The sequence below is a fragment of the Xyrauchen texanus genome, chromosome 15 (genome assembly GCF_025860055.1).
Source record: "Xyrauchen texanus isolate HMW12.3.18 chromosome 15, RBS_HiC_50CHRs, whole genome shotgun sequence".
Lineage (NCBI taxonomy): Eukaryota > Metazoa > Chordata > Actinopteri > Cypriniformes > Catostomidae > Xyrauchen > Xyrauchen texanus.
Window position 1 is genome coordinate 7,345,370 of NC_068290.1, and position 23,363 is coordinate 7,368,732.

The 23,363-nt window shown below is 37.6% G+C and overlaps 2 protein-coding genes across 3 annotated transcripts in view; one reads left to right on the top strand and one right to left on the bottom strand.

Annotated features, from left to right (window-relative positions):
* The window catches only part of upk1a (uroplakin 1a), a 702,734-nt gene that overhangs the window by 364,564 nt on the left and 314,807 nt on the right, over window positions 1-23,363 (bottom strand). The gene's annotated exons all lie outside the window — the stretch shown is intronic.
* The window catches only part of LOC127656497 (zinc finger protein ZFPM2-like), a 207,344-nt gene continuing 185,904 nt past the window's right edge, over window positions 1,924-23,363 (top strand). Inside the window, exon 1 of the mRNA XM_052144871.1 lies at window positions 1,924-2,084. Within this exon, the coding sequence (XP_052000831.1) occupies window positions 2,045-2,084 (40 nt within the window). The 5' untranslated portion in view covers window positions 1,924-2,044. The remainder of the gene's footprint in view (window positions 2,085-23,363) is intronic.

Below are 23,363 nucleotides of genomic sequence, written 5' to 3' on the forward strand. Positions count from 1 at the left end.
ATGCTTTAAGACGGTATACCCAAAGAAATCAGCGGAAACAGTCACATTTCAAAAAGTAATCTAATGGATAAAACATCTTTTGACTTTGCAGATCTATCCTGAACTACAACTTGAATCACAAACCAGCCTAATATTGCTCATGTTGTTCCTCCATCATGGCATGAGTTCACAGCCCGCCTGTGCTGGAGCAGGGAAGGCTGGGAAGAGCACACTTCTTGCCAGAGTGTAATGGCTAGTGAAAGCAGAGGCAAACTGCACAGAGGCAGATAAAGGCTTCCTCAAGGTGCAGCTCCGTTGACTAGTTAACCCCTTGAAATTATGCCGTAGTTTCAGACTCCGTTCTAAAGTCCTGGAATTGGGTTACAAGATAATTTCACAGGCGACTTGCTTGTCTTACTTGGCAGTTCAACTGGCTAATTGAAGAAGGCGATTTCCAGGCCCTGAAACTGTTTAAGAAATGATACTTCAAATATTAGTTAAGGGATTTTCTGTGACGTGGAAGTTGCAGGATTTTTGAATATATATTAATATATTTTTTTACTAAATGCTTGATGAAAGTAGTGCATTGCTCTTCACGCTCAAAGTCATACTTTGAGGTAAAGCGTATATACTTGTAGTCTTTTGTACCAGTTTCATGGAAAACCTGAAAATATCAAGACATTTTAAAACTGTGATTTGCATGAAAATTAAGAAAAATATTAAAGGTCATGGAAAAGTCACAGAAGTTCCTATAATGGATTTTTTTTTTTTTTTTTACTAGTTATCTTCAGCTCGCCTAGTAATTGCTCTTTGTGAGAGCAATCATTAAAAAAAAAAACACAATTGATAAAAATCCCTATCCGGTAATCATGATCGACTGGAAAAGGAAAGGAAAGGAAATCCATGGGCCAAAACGTGGAGGAATGCTGTAATACTGTGCATATGACATTTGCGCTTTCATGTTTGCTTACATGTGTGTGTGTCTGTGTGTGTTAGTTGAGCAACTTCTATAATAATACAAATCTAAGATGTATACATTATTGTGTATGTTACTCTGCAACAGTCTCTGCAAATGCAAACTTTTTGTATAGGCCATGTGACAGGCCTAATGCTGTAACTTTCTTTATAAAACTACTTTGACTGTTTGTTTTGTGAAAAGTGCAATACAAATAAATGTTATCTGAATCAAGACAATTTTAATTAACAAAATTCTCAGCTGAAAAACTCACAACATGTCCCCTAAATTGAATTTAATGTACAAGACTCCACTATAGCTTCTTATAGGTCAGATGTGTAAATTCTTTGCTCAACTGAACCCCTAAATTAATTACTAATTTATTAACTTCCGACTCTTCTGAACTAAACGCCCTCTCGCCAAATTCCCGCCCTCAAAATACATGTCAACCAACCCAATGTAAGTACACCCGAAAGCGCAAAATGATTGACAGGCAGAGAGGGTTTCTGATTGGCTAGTATTCTGATTGGCTAAAACAGGGCGGGCCGCTCCCCTGTTCTCAGCTTTCAGCGCTTGAGAGATGGATGCCTTTGACAGGCCTCCAAAATTTACGCTTTAACCTGGGCATGCAAAACAATATTCATGTAAAATCTGGTATGAGTTTATTATGTTATCTTAGTATGATGTCGAATCTATATTTAGAACTTTTATACAAACAGATCAAATGAATAACACATTTGGCTTGAGTTTTGGTAATTATTATCTGATAAGGGTGATATATAAAACAATGAAGTTAAAGTAACAGTAGCGTATGTGAGGGAAATTTGGTCTATACGGCACCTGCGGTGGATCAAACTTCATGTTCAAACAAAAGCGCGAAACGCCTTCCCCTCCACTGTCAGTCCGAGCGGACCGCAGCTCCGCTCATACACACACACACGCACACATGCGCGCGCTGAGCAAGGGGAACGCGTGTGTGAGAGCAAGAGCCTGTGAATAATCGTCATTCCTTCTGCGACCCGTTCGGATCTTGGATGATCCATAACAACCCCTCATAATAATCTATAACACCAATTATTTATAATCAATAAGCATCTGGATCACGCCAACATGTCCCGCAGAAAGCAGAGCAACCCCCGGCAAATCAAACGTAAGTAACTGTGTTTATTATTATTATTATTATTATTTATTTCTAAGCCGAGCGGAGTAAAGTTTAGGCTATATGGAAGAGAGAGACAGTTCGGAGATCAGTTCATTATAACAACTGAATGCAGCAGGTGCAATTGTTCATTCTTTCATTTTTGTTCATTGAACTCTTTTCATCTTTCACTCTTGTTTGTTTTCTTTGAGGCATATCGAGATGTTCTCCCACGATGATACTGTGAATGTGAAAAGTTGTCCTGCATGTTTTAAATCGACATCTATTTATTTTGCTTGCTTATTTTAGATTTACTGCGGATTGGCAGGCAGAATAGCCTAAATGTACGTTTGTGTTGTCTGGAATTTAAAGTGCATTTATCGGCTAATAATGATGCAATGTATGCACTTATTTAATGCTGGAATTTTAAAATATCGAAAAAGCACGAGCAGATTCTATGTTTTTACTTTGAAATAGAATATGAAGATGTACAGCTGATTCTTTGAAAGGCAAGAGGGTCTCGAGGGTCTATTTAGAGTTAGTACATCTTTCAGTCTTTTTGTATTTGAGGTATGTCGAGATATTTCCCCATGATGGTGCTGGGGGAATGTGACATTTGGAAGATGTGTCATTTATTTATTTACTACTCTTGGTTCTAGTGTATGGTGGCTTGGCTTGGATTGCAAAATATAAGAATAAAATTATGCACTTGTATGTTTGTTTTAGGTTGAAAAGTGCATTTATAATTGTAATGCTCATTTTAATGCTGATGCTGTTTTACAATATAGATTTGCACTGATTTACCTTTTTGGTTCACATTAGTTTTAGATTAGAACATGTCCAGCTTTCTCTTAAAGTAGCTAAAGGGGGTCCCAAGAGTCTGTTTAGCATCAGCTGTCGATATCGTTATATATATATATATATATATATATATATATATATATATATATATATATATATATATATATATATATATATAAAACTGCCCAGAATCCCTAACACAGACATTCTAAAATGAGATTATACAGACAGAAATATCCAAATTTTCTGTATTCACGATAATGCAGTTTGAGAGGAAAACATTTTTTTTTTTTCTGTTTACAAAAGTGTGATTTCTGTTGTCTGACATTTATTTAATACTTAATGATTCTGACACAGCTTAGCCTAGAATTATCTTTAGAACTCTACAGAGTTAAATAAAGTGTTTGATCAAATATATGCCATTTGTTGATTATTTTGTAAGATTCTCATTTTGTCAGGCCTATTTCAGGACACCTGATATTTTGTAGGACTTTATGATTCAAACAATAATTGATTGAGCTGGCTACTGCATTCATCAAAATGAGTGTTTTCTAAATGAGATCACTGGTGATGGCCTTTAGCAGCAGTGTGTGGGTGTGTGTGTGTTTGGTGCGCAGGGAGGAATAAGGAATCTTCCGTTGTAAAATGTTTTTAGTAAGAGGCATTGGTCCACCATAATGTCATTTTGATGAGAAGCAGCGAGATAAACTAGTTACACAACTCAGAAAGCTGTATTTTTATTTTTTTTTTATTGCTGCCTGATATTTATATGCGTGTCATCATGTACGTACCAGTGATTGGGAATATTTCTATTTCTGTGTGTGTGCATGTGCATGTGGATATTTCATTGATATACTTGTAATATTGAGATGCATGTAATCATCTCAAAATATTTCACTAGACAAGTTAAATGTAACTTTTAGCAACATATGTTTTATATATTAATATGATTTCTATATAATATATTATATAACTTTGAAAAAAAAATTTCAGCATGAATAATTTTGACAACTTTATTTACATATTTAAATATTGAAACGTTGCACTAAAGATGTTCAGCTAAAATTGTTTACTGTACCAATATACAGCAAACACAAATACGATCGAAGATTTGCTGCAGCTATCAGTCAGTGCAATGCAATGTTTGCGCATTATGTTTGACGTGGTACTTTTCGTTATCTTCTTTGACAAGCATGACAGGTTTTGACAACCAGAGATGAGCTGTAGTCATTAGACTGTTGACCGAGGTGTTTGCATGCAAATCAATCTGTGAATTCCTTCAAAATGCAAGATGTCCAGGAATGAACCGAGGTTAAAGTTAATAGCTCTCACAGCTCCATTACTAGAGCATTCGTAGAGGTGCTAATATCAAGCTATTATCTCTGGCTTTAAAAGGTCACATGGAGCCCATAGTTCCTCTCGTAAGCACTTCAGGAAGAGGAAGAGAGAGGAAGAGACTGTCTGATCCAGTGTACAGAGAGACTGAGAGTCATTCTAGAGGACAAAACGGTTGTTGGGCAACAGCCACCCCAAACCCCCACCCCGTCCCGCCATACGTTGATCGGTTATCTAAAATTGTGATTCATGCAGTATTTTAATATTTAGCTTATTCTCTACCCTTGGGTGCTCTCTGAGCAATGATAAAAAGGCTGTATTGAAAAAGCACCATTAATTTGCACCGATGCCTGTTAGATAAGGGCAGATAATGGGAAAGATAAGGTGAGGAGATATACCATCAGAGCCCCGATTATTGCCATTAAAATTCCTACCCAGCAATCTGCAGCGGGCTGATAATTCCCTCTCCGTTTCCACCACTTTGGATGATAAGGCGAAAAATAGTCATCCACCACTCCTTGATTAGGCTGCCTGGATATCCCGATAATACTGTGATAAATTATGTATTTCTGCTCCTTGTTTTTTGGCCCTGAAACGTTACATCTGATTTACTTTTTTATTAATATTTATTTTGTGTTCATTTTCGTCCCCACCCCCCACCGACAAAGCAAAAACCTTTCTTGCACTCTTCTCTTTCACTTCTTCTCTTCGTAATAAGAGTTTGATAGAGAGGCGATGGAGCACGAGACGTTTTGTATGGGAGCTCATATCAGCGTTATCAGCTCATCTCCACAACCGCCTGCTTGCTGCTGTTGTTTTTAGCCCTTATCACCTCATGCCAATATGCCAATAAATTGGTCCAATTGTTAGCTGAGCTGAGTTGGAGCCAGCAAAAATTTCTGACAGGAAGAGATGAAAATATTTCTGATGTGAAATGGAGTGCGATTAGCTTTGCGGGAGAGCGTGATGTCTCTCTCTCTGTTGAGGAAAGTCTGATGGTGCTTTAATAAGCTGGGTAGGTAGATACACAGGTTGGCGAATGGAAAGCATGCCCTGTGGTGTAATTTTTCTGTAAAATAACCCCTCAAGTTGTGTGTGTGTGTGTGTGTGTGTGTGTGTGTGTGGGGTTGGAGAGCAGGCAGGTGGTGGAGGTAAGGCCGCTCTGGATCACTCGGTTCCGAATCCTGAAATGTGAAGCTGCGTCTGTAGGCAGCATTTTATGGCATGATAGGCACGCCACCAATGCAAAGGCTGTTCCAAAAGGTAGAGACCATAATAGAGTGCAACAGTCGTGTTACGGAACTAAAATTCCCATCCATAGATGAAACAATTTTCAACGATAACGGATAAACCTTTAAAGACAGACCTACTGTGAGCTCTGAGGTTGTTCATTGATGGTATATGCTTTCGTTGAAGCCATCAGACTGCGTCATTTCAAATTTGTTGTTTAAAAATTGTGTGTGATAGTGGAATTCCTGGTGAAAAACGACATCATCCATGGTCCAACAGAGGAAGCTTCAACAATCAAAGAACATCGGCCAACAAAGCCCTTGAAACAAAGAGTGACTGCCCACTCCCATGACGCACTGTGAATGATGTAATCGAGTCTGTCTCCCTTTACCCTTAAACTACTTTTATACTTGTATATATTAGAGTAGTTTGTTTTTCTATACTTATAATCAACAACTTTCCATCAAAAGATTTTGTCAGATTTTCAAATATTTTTTGCTTCAAATCAAAGCTTGTAATGTGATTAATTTCGAAACTGGTTGGTGTAACGAGCAATTTGGCTGCACAAGTCAGTGAATTGAGTGAGTATTTCACCCTGTATATCACGCCATTGACAGTGGAAGGCTAGTCTTATAATCCCTCTGCCTAAATGTGATTACTGATTTTTTAATGCAATGTGTATTTACACATGCATCAGTTGCATTTCACTCAACCGAATGTTGAATGTTAGCAGTTTGGATGCAAACTGATCCTAGGGCAGTGGTTATGGCAGCTTTATAACGAAGCAGTTCAGATGCACAAACAGTCATTGATCATTCTACGTTGTATGTAACTATAATCATGTTGTGGCGACGGGAAGACTTCTCCCGGCTAATGCCTGCTATATACCACGAAAGCATACATGAATCATTTACATTTACATTTACATTTATGCATTTGGCAGACGCTTTTATCCAAAGTGACTTACAGTGCACTTATTACAGGGACAATCCCCCCCGGAACAACCTGGAGTTAAGTGCCTTGCTCAAGGACACAATGGTGGTGGCCGTGGGGATCGAACCAGCCACCTTCTGATTACCAGTTATGTGCTTTAGTCCACTATGTCACCACCACCAATAGAAAAAGTTTAACTTACCACTTACAGTTCTTAACTCTGGGTTTGATTGTCATGACAAAGGCAAAGTTTATGATGGCTGCTTATGTACACTCCAGCGCACAACAAATCCAACTCTGCAAATGATGTGTACAACTGGATTCCACCGAAGCTTTCAGATGTACATTAACTTTACTAGCAATATTTAGCAGTTTTTAAAACATAAATCTCAGGGTGGGTTAAAAGAAGACTTGTTGCACTCTGCCCATCGCTGATAAGCATGGCTTATACTCTCTAGAACTACAATACCCATCATGCCACACATATGAATACTTCATTGTGTATGCATCTTTGGTAGACAAGCCTCACAGTCTCTAGAACTACAATGCCCATCATGCACTACAATAATACTAAAATAATATGATAACATAACATGCGTTACTTTTAACACGTTACACCCAACACTGAATAGAACCTTTATCTGGACCAAAATCCTGATTCTTACCAATAGGGGTTCAACAACAGGAACATATCCAATACACTCTCATGGCGAAATCGCCAGGATTCCTACGACTTTTCTACGTTTGGCTAATTTGTCTGATATCATGTGACTGCACTCGTTTGAATTCCTACGACTTTCACTACAGCCAGTGACATCACTGGACATCATTTCCATCTAATACACGAAAATGACTTGCTTCTGTCACACACAACAGCTTCCTATCATGTTTACACACTCCACTGATTGGTTAAGTTTAGATAAGGGGTTTGGGCATAATATTAATAAATATGTCCTTAATGCTTCCTGCGCAGAACTCGCGCTTAATGTGGGAATTTGCATGTGACGAAGTCGTATGAGTTTATTCTAACAACATCATGCAAGACCATACAAAATAGTCAACTCATAAATTATGTACAACCTTTCATGAGATTGGGTTGAACACATCAGGAGTATATAGACCATGTTTTATCTCGGTTTTGAGTTGAAAGACAAAGGAAATGCAATTGACAGATAAGTAGCTGCTTCTAAAATGTTTGTTCGAAATCCAGTGCCAATCTCAGAGGATGTGTCAGTGTCCTGTGATAGTTGCAGATCTCGTTTGGAGGATTGTTGTTGCTCTATGAATGTGTGTTTGTAATCAACTGCCACTATGACTTCTTGAAAATACCTGTGTGATTGTCATCTTAGCTCTGCCCAGCAGATGATGATGTCATATAAGAGCTCCATCAGGCCTATCAGGTAACACGTCCATCTCTGGATGGGGTTTATCACAGGCTCAACTTATAATGGAGCAGTGAGAGTGTTTGCTGACTCGGCTGCCAACATGTCATTGTGGACGTGTGTATGGAGAGGAAAAGGATGTCTGCATGTACTTTATTTACTATAGTTTGAGGGGATATTTGTTCCCAGAAATGAGCTAAATATGACAACCAACCTCTTTGGGGACATTTGGGGATGTCCTCAATTAAACAAAATAAATGATACATAATAAATATTTTCTGTTAGTTTATAATAATTATATTTGACTTAGGGCTAGGGTATAATAACCCCTATATATGTATAATAACAATAGAAGTCTATGGTATTGTATGTCCCCTTTTAGCTAAGTTTGAAATGCAGTGGTTTATTTGTTTATTTTCACTAGATTTGCTAGTTTCTGTTTTATAGCTTTATATTTTTATGCCATTGTATTTTAAATAATAGTGAATGTTCATGCAGCATACATCTGGTGTGTGTGTGTGTGTGTGTGTGTGTGTGTATGTGTGGTTTGGGATTTAGTGGTTTATCTGTTTATTCTCATTGGATTATCTCAATTCTATTTTTTCGTTTTCTATTTTTATGGCTTTTTGCTTAAACTATAATTGGTGAACATCAGTGAAATTGTGTGTGTGAGTGTGTGTGTGTGTGTGTGTGTGTGTGTGTGTGTGTGTGTGTGTGTGGTGGTCTTTTATTTGTTCTCAGCTGATTTTCTCATCAGGAAAATCGGATGTTTTGTGTGTGTGTGTGTGTGTGTGTGTGTGTGTGTGTGCGTGTGTTTTTGTGTTTGTGTGTGTGTGTATTGTGTTCCAGTGTGTTTCACAACTGAATGGTTTTCCAAACCAGCTCAAGCATCTGATGGTTTTGGAGGGAGAATATCATATTGAGGTAAAATCAAAACTCCTTTGAGACGACTATCTCATACTTTAGACATTGTTTTGCAAATTCTACTAATGAAAGTGTGTCTTCCTGTGCTCTTCTTAGATTTATGTCTTATGACGAATGGCTGCTGGATGCCAACTTTCCTTTCGACATCTGTTGGCTGCCATGCCAGTAACAGATTGTGTTGTTTTGCCTCGCCTAAGCTGAAGGAGTGTTTGCCTCCATAATCTTTTACAATGCAAATATTTAAATGCAAATGCTGCCAGTCTGATAAAAAGAAAAAAAATTATAATTTGAAATTAGTTTATGTTCGTCTGTAGCTTGATTGTTAGAGCATCTACCAATGCCAAGGTTGTTGGTTCAATTTCAGGGAACACATACTGATACCTATACATTATATAGCTGAAAAAGAGAGACATATCCAGCTGCAGACCCGCAGCACCACCAGTTTCAGAACCCCAGTTTCAGAACCCCAGCGCCAGAACCTGAAGTGAGGGGCGGAGTTATTGACAATGAGACAAGCATGGCGGAGAGCATGGTGAGTTGTGTAACGTTTTTGACATCATTTTGTGAAAAATTATTGCATATATTAAGTTGTAAATGAGCCTTGCGGTGACGTTTTGAAGACATCTTGTGAAGGTGTTAAAGTGTTTGTTCCATGTTCCTCTGTTATATGCATTGTTTGTGAGTTAATGTTACCTTATAGTTGAGTTTTTTTTTAACGTTGAGATTATTGTGTGGTGCTTTCATCTCTTGTAGAGACATTTCGAATGAATGAAGACAACAAGGAAAAGGCCCGCAACAATCTCCTGGAACAGTCAGAAGCTTCCAGAGAGCCCTTTCTATTTCATTTTGTGTTCAGGGATGACATGGAGTTATTTTTGCAAGAATGTAAGGACAAAATGGGCCTGAGAGTGAATTCCTCATTTGATACATTTTAAGTTTAATTTATACAGGATTGTCATGATAAAATGGGCCTAGGGGTGAATTGGTCATTTGTTGTATATATTTTTATTGTTTCTTTTAAAATGATGCTGAATTTTCTCTCTTTTTAGTTTTTTTGACATGTTTTATTTTACATAAAGAAAAATGCATGCTGCACATGTTCTTGTGAAATAAAGTATATTTTATATAAAATGCCCATAAGTTTCAAGCATTTTTTTTCTCCATCATGATCAGGAAGTAACTCTCATAATACAATGAAACGGATAACTATATACAATTATATTACACAAGATCAATGTTTTAAAATGCTTATTGTACTGTAACTTAAAGAATCATTATAACATACATATAAAGTATGATGTTTCGTTTGTAATAAAAGCAAAGTACTCTCCAAAACGTTAGGTGGCGCTACTCGGTTTAGAACGTAAGCTCCGCCCCTCACTTCAGGTTCTGGCGCTGGGGTTCTGAAACTGGTGGTGTAGCCTACTCTCCAAAACGTTAGGTGGCGCTACTCGGTTTAGAACGTAAGCTCCGCCCCTCACTTCAGGTTCTGGCGCTGGGGTTCTGAAACTGGGGTTCTGAAACTGGTGGTGCTGCGGGTCTGCAGCTGGATACTATTGGAAAAAGAAGACAACAGAGGAGTTTACGCTACTGTCTGCTATAGCGCCCCTTTTGGCCAACTGAGAATTTATGAATTGTGTCATGACACATTTTAGAATCCAATAGTCCATGATACTGAGGTTGTTTAGCTAGAAGTGTACTAGTGTAGAGTATGTGTATGTGTTTATGCTGTTCTGGTTTTGTTGTTAAAGGGATAGTCCACCCAAAAATTTAAATTCTCTCATCATTTACTCACCCTCATGCCATCCCCGATGTGCATGACCTTCTTTCTTCTGCAGAACACAAACAATATCTCTGCTATGTAGGTCCTTACAATGCAAGTAAATGTTGACCAGACCAAAAATCTAAAAAAAATCACACAAAGGCCACATAAAAGTAATCCATAAGGTTCCAGTGGTTTAATCCATATCTTCAGAAGTGATATGATAATGTAGGTGAGAAACAGATCAATATTTGTCCTTTTTTTTTTTTTTTTCATAAATCTCAACTATAATTTTTTACTTAAAAAATTTGAAAGAATGTGGAAGTGGATATTGATTGTAAAACAGAACTTACAAATGCACCCGTTTCTTACCCACACCTGTTATACTGCTTGTGATTATATGGATATAACCACTGAAGTCTTATGGATTACTTTTATTTGGCCTTGATTTGATTTTTGGAGCTTTAAATGAAAATGATTTTGAAATTATATTTTGGGTGAACTGTCCTTTTCGCTGCTTTTCGAGGTATACAAGTGCTACAGCCTGGTTCCGTAAGTAAAAATCCCATAATTGTATTCCTTGGGGAATTGATTATTAACCATAATTTATAAACACGGACATTTTAAAACATTAAAGACAGACCTACCGTGAGCTCTGAGGTTTGTTAATAGATGGTATGTGCTTCTGTTGAAGCCATCAGTACGTGTTATTTTGTCTTCGTTTAATAACAGAATTCCTGGTGAATAACTACACTACCCATCATCCTGAAAGGAAACAATACACCAATCAGAGAATCATGGAAAACAAATTGTGGCAAAAGAACCCTGCAGTGACTGCCCATTCCCATGCCGCGCTGTGAACGAGACTGTAAATGAGTTGAATATACAAAATACTTCTATGTCTTTATATATTGGAAATATTTTAAAATATTCATCTTAAAATATTTTCTATAGATTCTATACTTATAATCAGTAACTTCAAATCAATAATTTTATATTATTCTATTGTTTTTAATTAGATGATGTCATTTGCAATACTTCATGGGATTGTAGTTCATTCCCTCATTAAAGATTTTAAGGAAACAGTCTTGTACCTTCGTCTTTTTGTCTGATGTTCAAATATATATATATATATATATATATATATATATATATATATATATATATATATACACTGGTGGTGAAAAGTTTGAAATAATGTACAGATTTTGCTGTCATGGAAAGAAATTGGCTGCGATGGACTGGCGACCTGTCCAGGGTGTCCCCCGCCTTTCGCCCAATGTTAGCTGGGATAGGCTCCAGCCCCCCGCGACCCTGTACACAGGATAAGCGGTTGACGATGGATGGATGGATGGATGGAAAGAGACTGGTACTTTTATTCACTAAAGTGGCATTCAACTGATCATAATTTATAGTCAGGACATTACTGATGAAAAAAACCAGCACCATCACTATTTGAAAAAAAGTAATTTTTGATCAAATCTAGACACATCTAGCAGCCATCAATCCAGCACCATATCCTTGAGTAATCATGCTAAATTGCTAATTTGGTACTAGAAAATCACTTGCCGTTATATCAAACACTGTTGAAAGCTATTTAGTTAATTAAATGAAGCTTAACATTATCTTTGTATCTTTGAGTTGCCACAGTATGCAATAGACTGGCATGTCTGAAGGTCAATATTAGGTCAAAAAAGGAAAAGAAACAGCTTTCTCTAGAACTCGTCAATCAATCATTGTTTTGAGGAATGAAGGCTATACAATGCTTGAAATTGCCAAAAACTGAAGATTTCATTCAATGGTGTATGCTACAGTCTTCAAAGACAAAGGAAAACTGTCTCTAACAAGGACAGAAAGAGATGTGGAAGGTCAGATGTAAAACTAAACAAGAGGATAAGTACATCAGAGACTGTAGTTTGAGAAATAGACACCTCACATGTCCTCAGCTCAACACCAGTTTCATGTACAACAGTAAAGAGAAGACTCAGGGGTGTAGCCTTATGGGAAGAATTGCAAAGAAAAACCCTATTTTGAAGCAGAAAAAGAAAATGTTAGAGTGGGCAAAGAAACTCCGACATTGGACAACAGATAATTGGAAAAGAGTGTTATGGATCTTAACCCCATTGAACATTTGTAGGATCAGCTAGACTGTAAGGTGTGTGAGAAGTGCCTGATAAGACAGCCACATCTATGGCAAGTGCTACAGGAAGTGTGGGGTGAAATGTCACCTGAGTATCTGGACAAACTGACAGCTAGAATGTCAAGGATCTGCAAAGCTGTCATTGCTGCACATGGAGGTTTTTATGATGAGAACTCTTTGAAGTAGTTTAAGAAGTTCTGACATTTTTTTTTCAAATTGTAATAGTAATTTTTCACATTATTAATGTCCTGACTATACATTGTGATCAGTTGAATGTCACTTTGTTGAATAAAAGTACCAATTTCTTTCCACAAGAGCAAAACCTGTATATTATTACAAACTTTTGGCCACCAGTGTGTTTTTTGCTTCAAATTAAGGTTTGTAATCTTGTGATTCACCTCAGAGCTTGTTGGTTTAGTTCACGTATATTTTAGAACTTTTTAAAGGTGTATTTTATGAAATCCCTATGGAAAAATATGAATGGGAATACTTCAGTTTACAATACCAAGATGGCTGAAAAAGTAGTTGCAGTTGTTTCACTCTATTAATTGATTGCCACTTTGTGTTTCTCTTTATGAGATCCTCACAAGTGACAGAGTGTGTCTGCCAAATATTTTTGTGTCTATCCTTGAAAAAAAAATACAAATAAAATATGGGTAAAGGGTTTAGTCAGCCATCATTAGAGAGGAGGATTGCTGTCATTTTCTGTCTCTCTCTCTAACGGATCCATCCTTCCTCCAAATATCTCTCTCTATCTCTCTATCAGTTTGTCTATATCTTTCTCTTGCTGTTCAGCAAAACAGTCTATGGTGCATCCGGGTAGGCAGCTTCAAAAGTTGGAGGTCACTTCCTGCCATACTTTCCTCTTTATCTTCCTTTTTCCTGAATTCCTCACACTGGATGATTCCAGACAGTTTGTGCTGTTCTCACCTAAGGAAAAGTTGTAAACAATATCTTCATTTTGAAAAAAGCTCATCAGTTTACAGTTGTCACTTCGGATTCACATTGGGTTCTACTATATATCCATTCATTCACATGACACTGTTAATTGTTAATCATTCAGTAATTTTCCTCTAAGTTAATTCTGTAATTGTTTAATCACCCATATGCTGTTCCAAACCTGTATGAGTTTCTTTCTTCCGTGGAAACCAAAAACAGTATTTTTGAAGAAGGTAATTTTAGATACAATGAAAGTGGGTGGTCATTTGTACTCTCAAGCTTAAAAAAGGCACCATAAAAGTAGTCCATACAATGCATGTGCTATACAATGCATGTGCTATATTTCAAGTCTTCCTAAGCCAAACAAAAGCTTTGTGTGAGAAACAAGCCAAAAGCATTTGTTCATCTCAATGTCTATGGTGGCTAGACCCTCGTGATGTGCCGGTTTGCCTGTGGAAGTGCAAATGAGGTTTGACCCTTATAACAGAGGGCAAGATTTTTGGTGAATTTCATTTTGTTCTTCGCACAAAGCTATCATATGGCTTTTGAAGACTTGGAATATTGTAAGGATGCACCGATATGGAAAATCTGGGCCGATACTATTGACGGATAATAATAATAAAAAAATAAAAAGTTTTATTTTTTACTCGTATAACCTGGTCCTGCTTGTTAATTAATAAAAAGGGGCCTTTAAAAGCTTGGAAACTCTTAACTGCTGCTATTTAAGGTTTGCCAGATGTAACATGAACCAGAATTGTGCCTATATAACAGATGTATGCTGATTTAAATGAGAAATAAATGACAAAACACTTGTCAAAACACCCATTTATGTGAGTATTTATGGTAATGCTCGTCTCAAATCGTAAAATACACCAAGATTTATGTACAGTGCTACATCGTTGCTTGTTTTAATCATGTTTCTTTGCTGTATGTAATGTTATACTATTTTTCATATTCTTTTTTTCATCATGAAGTACTAAGTGAAAATAATTGCCCCAGTAATATACATAAATGTTTTTTGTTGCATATTGGTTTATTGCTAAAACATAAACCGAATATGGGAAATGGCATGTCTTTACATACAGTAGATGATCCCAGCTCCAAAACAATGGTGCAGAGATGTTAAAATAATCCTCACAGATCGACATGAGCTTGCTTCGCAACACTGGACCACTATCGGCATGGTAATAATATGTCGATTTTCCCGATTTTCCGCCGATATATCGTGCATCCCTATAGCATATGAATCCTATGGACTACTTTTATGGTGCTTTTTTCTTTTTTTTTTTGGAGCTTGACCGCCCGTGGTCATAATATACTGTTGGATGGAAAAGTGTGAACATTTAAATTTCTCTTTTTGTGTGGCACAGAAGAAAGAAAGTTTGGAAAAACTTATTATGACAGAATTTTGGGGTGAACTGTTCCTTTGAGGCAACTTTTCCTTCCACTCTGTCTTGAAGGACCTAACAAGATCAAATCACAGAAAATGTACTTGACTAATCTGTGTCGTCTGTTGTTTAGTTTATTTAGCCATGATATCAGTGATCAGTCTATTGAGCCCCAGGTAACAACTGACTTTCAGCCTTCGAGTTAATAGCCTTGTGTCTTGCTTGTACAGATCAATATTGGTATTAATTAATCAGCTCTATCAGCCTTGTGATCTGGTTCTATTTGTTGCTACATCTGCGCAATATCAATTGGGAAAGTGTACTCCCTGATCGCCATGGCAACTTCATAGCTCAGGTCAAAGAACGTGTATCTTATCTTGCTGCTGAGAGTGCCAAACTGCTTAGAAATCTAGTTTAGACTGTCAGATCATCGATTGGACCCTTTCTTTCTCTTTCTCTCTCTCTCTCTCTCTCTCTCTCTCTCTCTCTCTCCCCTCCCTCCCACCTTAGCCTGCATTCCGATCAGGACAGGATTGGAACATCAGTATTTAAAGTCTGATAGTGCCCTTAGGAAGGAAAAATCACAAATGAGATCTTTTTAACATCTCAGTTGATTCTCCAAGACACCAATGATTAAAAGGATTAAATAAGATTAAATAGAAAACAATTATTATTTGTTCCATTAGAAAAAGACATGTCTCCTCTAAAGTTTCAATAAAGATCTCAACAATGTCTCATGCTGTGCTCAGGATTACCAAGATCCCAACATCATGTGAACTCCGATATTTCTCATCAAATTCTTCCTAGACCAAAATATCTGAGCTATGCTATCCACATTCATGGTATAGCACTACATTTACATTTATGCATTTGGCAGATGCTTTTATCCAAAGCAACTTACAGAGCCCTTATTACAGGGACAATCCCCCCGGAGCAACCTGGAGTTAAGTGCCTTGCTCAAAGACACAATGGTGGTGGCTGTGGGGCTTGAACCAGGGTTCTTCTGATTACCAGTTATGTGCTTAGACCACTACACCACCACCACTCCATATCCTATTCATACAGCACTATAGAGTGAAAAAATGGAAGTATTTTTCCAATTTGTTTTCCATAGGGATTTCATAAAATGCTTCAATTAGGAGTTTTAAACCATGAACAAAACCAGTCAGCTCCAAATAGGATCACAACATTAAAAACTTTGATTTGAATGAAAAAGTATTTGAAAATCGGACAAATGGACTGTGTATTTAATGCCTTTCATGAGGAAAGAATGAACTACAATCCCATGAAGCATTGCGATTGATGTAATCGAATTAAAAACTATGGAAAAATATAAAACTATTGGTTTAAAATTGGTTTAAAATTCATATATAAAGTATATTACAATATATTCAAATATATGATAGTAGTGAGACCGATTTTGGATTAGCTCAAGCCTCGTTCATTCTGAGTGTGTGCTTGTGTGCATTTGCTTCTCACACACAATCACAGGGACGTAACACAAGTCAATATCCATATTCATTACATGACAAGATTTCCGCTGATAACATTTTGTCGGGCAGTTTGGCGGTCTAACCCGTGAAACTCACTTAATTGAGCCGTATCTCCATGGCGGTGATGTTCGGAGCCAAGGTAAAGGAGATGTGCAAGTAAAATGAGTGATGATGTGGCCCCTTCACTCGTTCTCTCTCTGGCTGTTTCCCCTTTTGGCAAGGGCCGAATAGAGTAAGTTAAATGAAGCAATTGTGTCCCCTAGGCAGGAGGGTAAAAAACCGCAAGCGTCTATGTGTTGGGCTCCCTGGGGGCTATTCTTAGCCTGATTAGGTATATAACTATGCAGGAACCAAACCGCAAACTGGGCTGTGGGAGAGCAAGAGAGGAGGGGAAGTTGTTTTACACTACACAACGCAAGCTTAAAGGGATATTTCACCTAAAATGTAAAATGTGTCTTTCTCCTGTGGAACACAAAAGGATATGTTAGGCAGAATGTTAGCCTCAGTCACCATTACTTTTTATTGCATCTTGTAATGTAGCAAATAAAGTAGTTTAACTACCATGTTTTCCACAGTGGCAATTTCTCAGGGCCAGCAAAGCCTTCTCTGCTGGCGTAACATGCCTAATAAATTAAACTTTTTTTCATCCTTTCATTCTCATTGACCCATGTATTTTCAATCGCTTTATACTCCTAATTAATCTACAAATGAATAGCAAAAAACAAAAACATTTATCCAATCAGAATTTAATTCTCACTGCTCACAAGCAAAGTCTGACAACTCTTTCACAAATCACATGACCGAAGCCAAGCTCGTTAGCCGAAGCTGTGCTTGAGTCTGAGCTCCACCCCGTCAGGCCATCAGAATTTCCACTGAATCACTCAACAGTGCAGTGAATGGGCGTCTAAAGTCAGATTGTCAGATTCATCAGCCAATCAGATTGATTTAATTGTTCTTGTGGGTGTGGTCTTTAGGATATGTCTCAATCCAGGCCTTCTAGCTGGCCTTGTGTGACGCAATTACGCTTTATGTGATGTATTTAATTTGAAAGCAAAGAGTGCAAGATCTTGCTGACGAGTCATCTGTCATCACTGCTGGTATTGCCGTTGAGAAAGAGATCCTTATGGATTTAAAAACCTAAACTGTTCTGCATTATTGTGCGATTGATTAATTAAAGCGGTAAGGAGGACTGATTTTCACTTCAAGCTAATTGGTAAGTGCTTATTGCATTATAGCAACATCAGGAGTTTTCTAAGTGTATATTAGGCTGCTTGAGCATTCAGTGTCGATCAAGTTTTGAAAAGTAACCGTGTGCCCTGATGAAACAAAATTTAAATCGCAAATATTTTTAGAGAGATTTTTCTTGGTATTAGACCCCATTGGTTCTGGCTTTTGCACGTGAACGTGTTTTTAAAATGTCAATTGGTATTGTTAGTTGACTACCATGTAATGTTCTTATTCGTTGCGAGACTGTGTTTTCTTAATGGCATGAATTGCATTGAAGGCCTAGACTTAAAATGCACGGGCCGCAGCTGATTTTCCGGAGTATTTAAGTTGCTCATCCAAAAGATCCTGTGACAAATTTTTATATTTAATATGTAATTTATGTAATTTTAATGTATAATTTATATGTACTTGTTGTCGGCCGTTCAAACAGACTGCACACCAAAACACGTGTGCACACACAAACAGTCATAGGGACGCTACTAGTATTTTCCCTATACAAAGTATTTTATGCAACTTGTTTAAATACTCTGTCCACCATAACATTATTTTGCTAACAAACAGGATCACTGTAAAAGACCACTGTCAGATGTAACTCCTCATCCCCTCAAAATGACGTTTCATCACACCCCTCGTTAAAACATTGTCAGTGAATCTGACAATTAGTGCATAGCAAATAGGGTTGCAAAATCTGAAAAATCCTTGATTGAAAGTGATTAACGTTAATCAATATCACACAAACATATTGTTTCACTCATAGACTGAAATGTTTATTGTAATGTGCACTCACAAAGAGTTACATATGTTAGAATCAGATGTGTATTATTTGTCGCATTTTATTCACGAATCACGATAGCTTAATATCAAGTGTTTGCAGTGAAAATGAGCCCAAATAAAACACGACACGATGCGTAGATCTTGAGTTAAAGCTGATGTATTTTCTGCACCACTAACATCACCAAACGGAATTGCAAAAATATTTTTTTTTTACTGAATACACCCCCAGTCTGCTGTTGGTCAAACAAAGAGTTAGCCCTGCCCCAACTCACGGCATTGGTTGGGTTAATCCGGTCTCTCAAAACAAATCATTGCGCCATAGAAAGACTTTTAGTTTTTCTGGAAATTAATCTACGAATGGCTTAATAATAGTTGTCTCTGGAGGGCCTGGGTAGCTCAGTGAGTAAAGGCACTGACTACCACCCCTGGAGTCACGAGTTTGAATCTAGGGTGTGCTGAGTGACTCAATCCAGGTCTCCTAAGCAACCAAATTGGCCCAGTTGCTAGGGAGGGTAGAGTCACATTGGGTAACCTCCTCGTGGTCACTATAATGTGGTTCTTGCTTTCTGTGGGGCGCGTGGTGGGTTGTGTGTGGATGCTGCGGAGAACAGACGCAGAGGCAACTGAGATTTGTCCACCGCCACGTGGATTGAGGTGAGGTTCCTTTGAGGCACTTACAATGGAAGAATGCAACTCTCTAAAAGTAGACACAATTGAGACAGTTGTTGACATTCAGGAAGTGTAAAGAATTATTAAGTTAACTCTGATAATTTGGTCTTGGAAGGATTTGGTGAGAAATATTTGAGTTCATATTAAAATATCTGACTTTTGATGGGATGTTGGCAAATCTGAGCTCTGTTTGAGCCATTAGGATGGACTATACTTTCTTAAAATGGAACACATTGACATTAAATGAATGCCAACTATAGCCTTCATTAGCCAAATAAAAAGGACGCTGCACCTACGTGCACTCCCACAGTCAATTCTGGACAGACTTCAAATAGATTAACTCCAACCTTACATTAATCTCACAGTACAGTCAATATCTTATAGCTTTAAACATTGCCCACCAACATCTATTCAGTTTACTCAATTAATACATGACTTGTGTTACACATAGATAACTAATATTGGCATATATCATTTTTTTTGGTACATTAAAGGTGCTGTAAGCGATTTCAGCCGTTCAAGTTCCATGTAACTGAGCTGTTGGTTAGCCATGCCCAGCCATGCCCCTGCTTTCCAAAACCCGAACTCCAAAGATACCAAAATGAGCTTTATTGAGAGCAGACAGCAACAAAATAGCACCCCTCAACTGATAACTGTTATGAACGACATGACATAAAAATGCATTATTACTCAATAATTCACTGCAACTACAATACAATGAAAACGTGCAAAATGATTGACAGGCAGAAAGCGTCATTGTCCATGGACCACATACACATATTTGTTTGCTCTTTACAGAGTCTAGAGCTGTCTCAGAGACCGTTGAGATATCTCAGGACTCTTTATTTTATTCATATCTTTCAAGGAGTATGAAGATTTTTTGCATACCTTTCCATGAAAAAATAGCTTACAGAACCTTTAACTAACATCTTTATAGATATCTGTATCTCTATACAAATAAAAGGACTTGACTTGTTCTTCTGAAACTGAAGAGGAGACCCATGTGAGATTACTGGAGTCTTCTTCTCATGAGAAACATCCAAGACTTTTATAGCTGCCTGTATTAAGAGCTAGTTGATATATTTATGATTTTTTCTTTGCACACAAAATCAAGTTGTTGATGATGATGTCACGATTTTCCACTTTTATATCACCCCTTCTTTTTCGCTCATATGCAGACACTATGTAGGAAATATTTTTCATGCATGCTGCCCTTAAGCTGATTGCCGAAATATTGAAGTGTGAGTTTTTTTGGCAGGAATTAGCCGTGCTCATGTGTATCTGATGGAGGGGGTTTGGGCATTTTTTCGAGAAATATCATTAAGGAATAGGTGCTGGGGAGGATTATATATCAGGGCTTTCAATTCAATTTGAACATCAGCATTTCCATGAGCCTGTAATGTAAAGCGGACATCATGTTTGAGACTGGCTGGAAAATCATTGGAGACAAAGCTCTGGAAGTAAACAGATCAACAATTTATGCCAGATATGTACAAAATAGGGAAATAAACTTCCAGAACATGTTAAGGCTTTAAGATAGCTGTGTTTTGATGTACACAAGAGCAAATCTGTGCGTTGATTTGACAGAACCTCATGTCCGAGGTTTGTCATGATATGGATTTAAATTTTTGATTTTGAGTTTTATTTTTTGATTCATATACAGCTTTCATATGTAGAGTTACAGTACACAGAGAAAGTAAACAGTGATTTAGCTAGCTTTTATAGGATAGTTCACAGAAAATGAAAATTCTGTCATCATTTACTCTCGGAAATAGGAATAGGAAATTTCTCTCCAACCCTTCTCTTTCTCCACCCGGTTGTGGTACAGTTCAGATGAAACATCAAATGCACTGGTGCTGCTGCCAATGTTCCACTAATTTTTTCTCCATTTCTTCGGTCCAATGAGACTTTCTTGACACCACAGCCATGCTGGGTGATATTCTGTTGCAGGTAGATCAGGACTCCTCCCACTTAAACTTCCCGTGCCCCGTTTCTTGCTCTCTCATTGGCTGTAGGTCAACGCTGCAGTTGTGTTCAGTCAAAACATATTGCACACATTGCATGATTTGGAATCGCAGACAGGTCCAGATATTTAACATGCTAGATATCTCGCTGACATCGGCGACGCGTTAGCGCTTCTCTCAAATCGCGTCTTTGATAGTTCATACATTACGATCATCGCTCACGGGAGCGAGCTCTGATTTGCCCACGATTTCAGGCTTTTGTCGGCGATCTTCACAAAACTGTCGGCGAGCCAAAATCGGGCTTAAAATCATGTTGTGTAAACTCGGCATTAGAGATAGAAAGAAAGAAATAAAAAATGAAAGAAAGCAGATTAAAGGGCTTGTGTATAAGTTTTGACAGCTGAAGTTTGAAATAATGAACATTAAAAAACAGACTCTTTGATCATCATCTACTTTAAGGGATTTTGGCTTACATGATGCCTTCACAGGGCTTTTTTGATGGTAGAATAATAGTGGTAGCCAAACTGTAGGGTCATTGCAAACAGAATTTACAATACAATTACCAAATGACTGCTATTTTTGAGCCCCATACCTTTCAGCCCTTCAAAGCTCTCACAATGAAGGTTAAAGTCTTTGAAGGAAATAAGGTGTAGGGATGATCACTTCTGAATGGAACGCACCATCATTCAGATGAGTTACAAAAGATATAGCAGTGTGAGCCAGTACTGCCTGAACTCTTTGCAAAGTTTCACCAAACCCATATGCTGTAGGAGTCTATTTGTTAAATTCTTTATAGTTAAAGTGTTTCATGAAGTTAAAATATGTCATAATGTATTATTGTCCCTTTAAATATATGCTTGTTTACACATATGTTACACATTTTGTTACATTCTTGTTTTTTGTATGCATCATTTTTAGTATTTACAAGTACTTAGAACAGCAAACCTGTTTTGGTTGAGTGGTTTCTTTACCACGACCGTGCTGTATGTTTGAGTTATTCTGACTGTAAATAACAGAACGGGTATTAAAAGAGACTTCAATCGATGAATATTGACTGCGTGCATCTCAACTTTGAAAGATAATTGGACCGGGGGGCCCTAAAAGAAAATTGGCCACGGGGCCCTTGCTAGTCATAATCCACCCCTGCATAAGATAGCTTTTTATGAGGAATTTTAGTCATGAAAATGTAAAGATTTTATATGTGAGATGTAGAATCATTGTAATCATGAATCATTGAAGATTGCGTTCAATGCTGATTTAAATGGATATTTCTCAGTTTTCTTTCCCTGGTGTATATTTGTGTATTAGATTTGGTGTAGGTGTGTATGTTCACTTGGATTTGCAGAAACACACATTTGACCATCATCAACTTTCTTAAGCCAGTGAAACAGGATAACACATTGGTCAAATGATAAGACTGGCACAAAAATCAGAAAGCGCTGATTGATTGATGTCTGGCTCTGTGTTTGACAGCGAATTTCGGATCAGTGTGTTTGATTCCCTCTCTCTGATTGAAGCTTGGCAAATATGAAGGACAGAAAGGTCTTCTTATAAGAGTCGTCGCTCTCATCTCCCTTCTGTCTGTCTCAACTGGTCTCGTGAAACTAGTTTTGGCACAATGGTCTGGATTGCATGTTGAAGTGCATGTTCTGTTGCATAAGTGGGCATGATGCTCTTATTAAAGACCCCATGGAATCATTATTCGAGTTTTGTGGATTTTAGTATCTAGTGTAGTCCTGAAAGTGGAGTAAATAAACTTTTAGAAGATGTATGCATTTAAACGTTACAGTTTCAATCCAATTTGCAAAGAAATTATTCTTATAAGCAAGTTCTTTTTAATGAATCAGGCAGAAAGATTCCCAAATCAGCCTCAAACTGAGTTTGAATTGTTCTAATGACTCACTTATGCACCTTATTGATCAGAGCGGTTCTTTACTTACCGTTCTCATTTATATTGCATATTCGCCACGTCTGACTCGAAATGCACAGTGTTATGTGTACTTAAGGCAGTTGTGATTTAAAGGGATAGTTCCCTTCAAAATGAAAATTCTGTCACTGTTCATCTACCCTCATGTTGTTTCAAACATGAATGACTTTCTTTCTTCTGTGGAACTCAAAATGAGTATTATGCAGAATCACGTTCATTGTATGTTCAGTACAATAGATGCTATGAAAGTGAATGGTGACTGAGGCTGTCATTCTGCCAAACATCTCTTTTTGTGTCCCTTAGATGTAAGAAAGTCACTAGGGTTTGGAACAACATGAGGGTGAGTAAATAATGACAGAATTGTCTTGTGGTCCCTTTAAATCAGTGTCATTATTGACTGGTT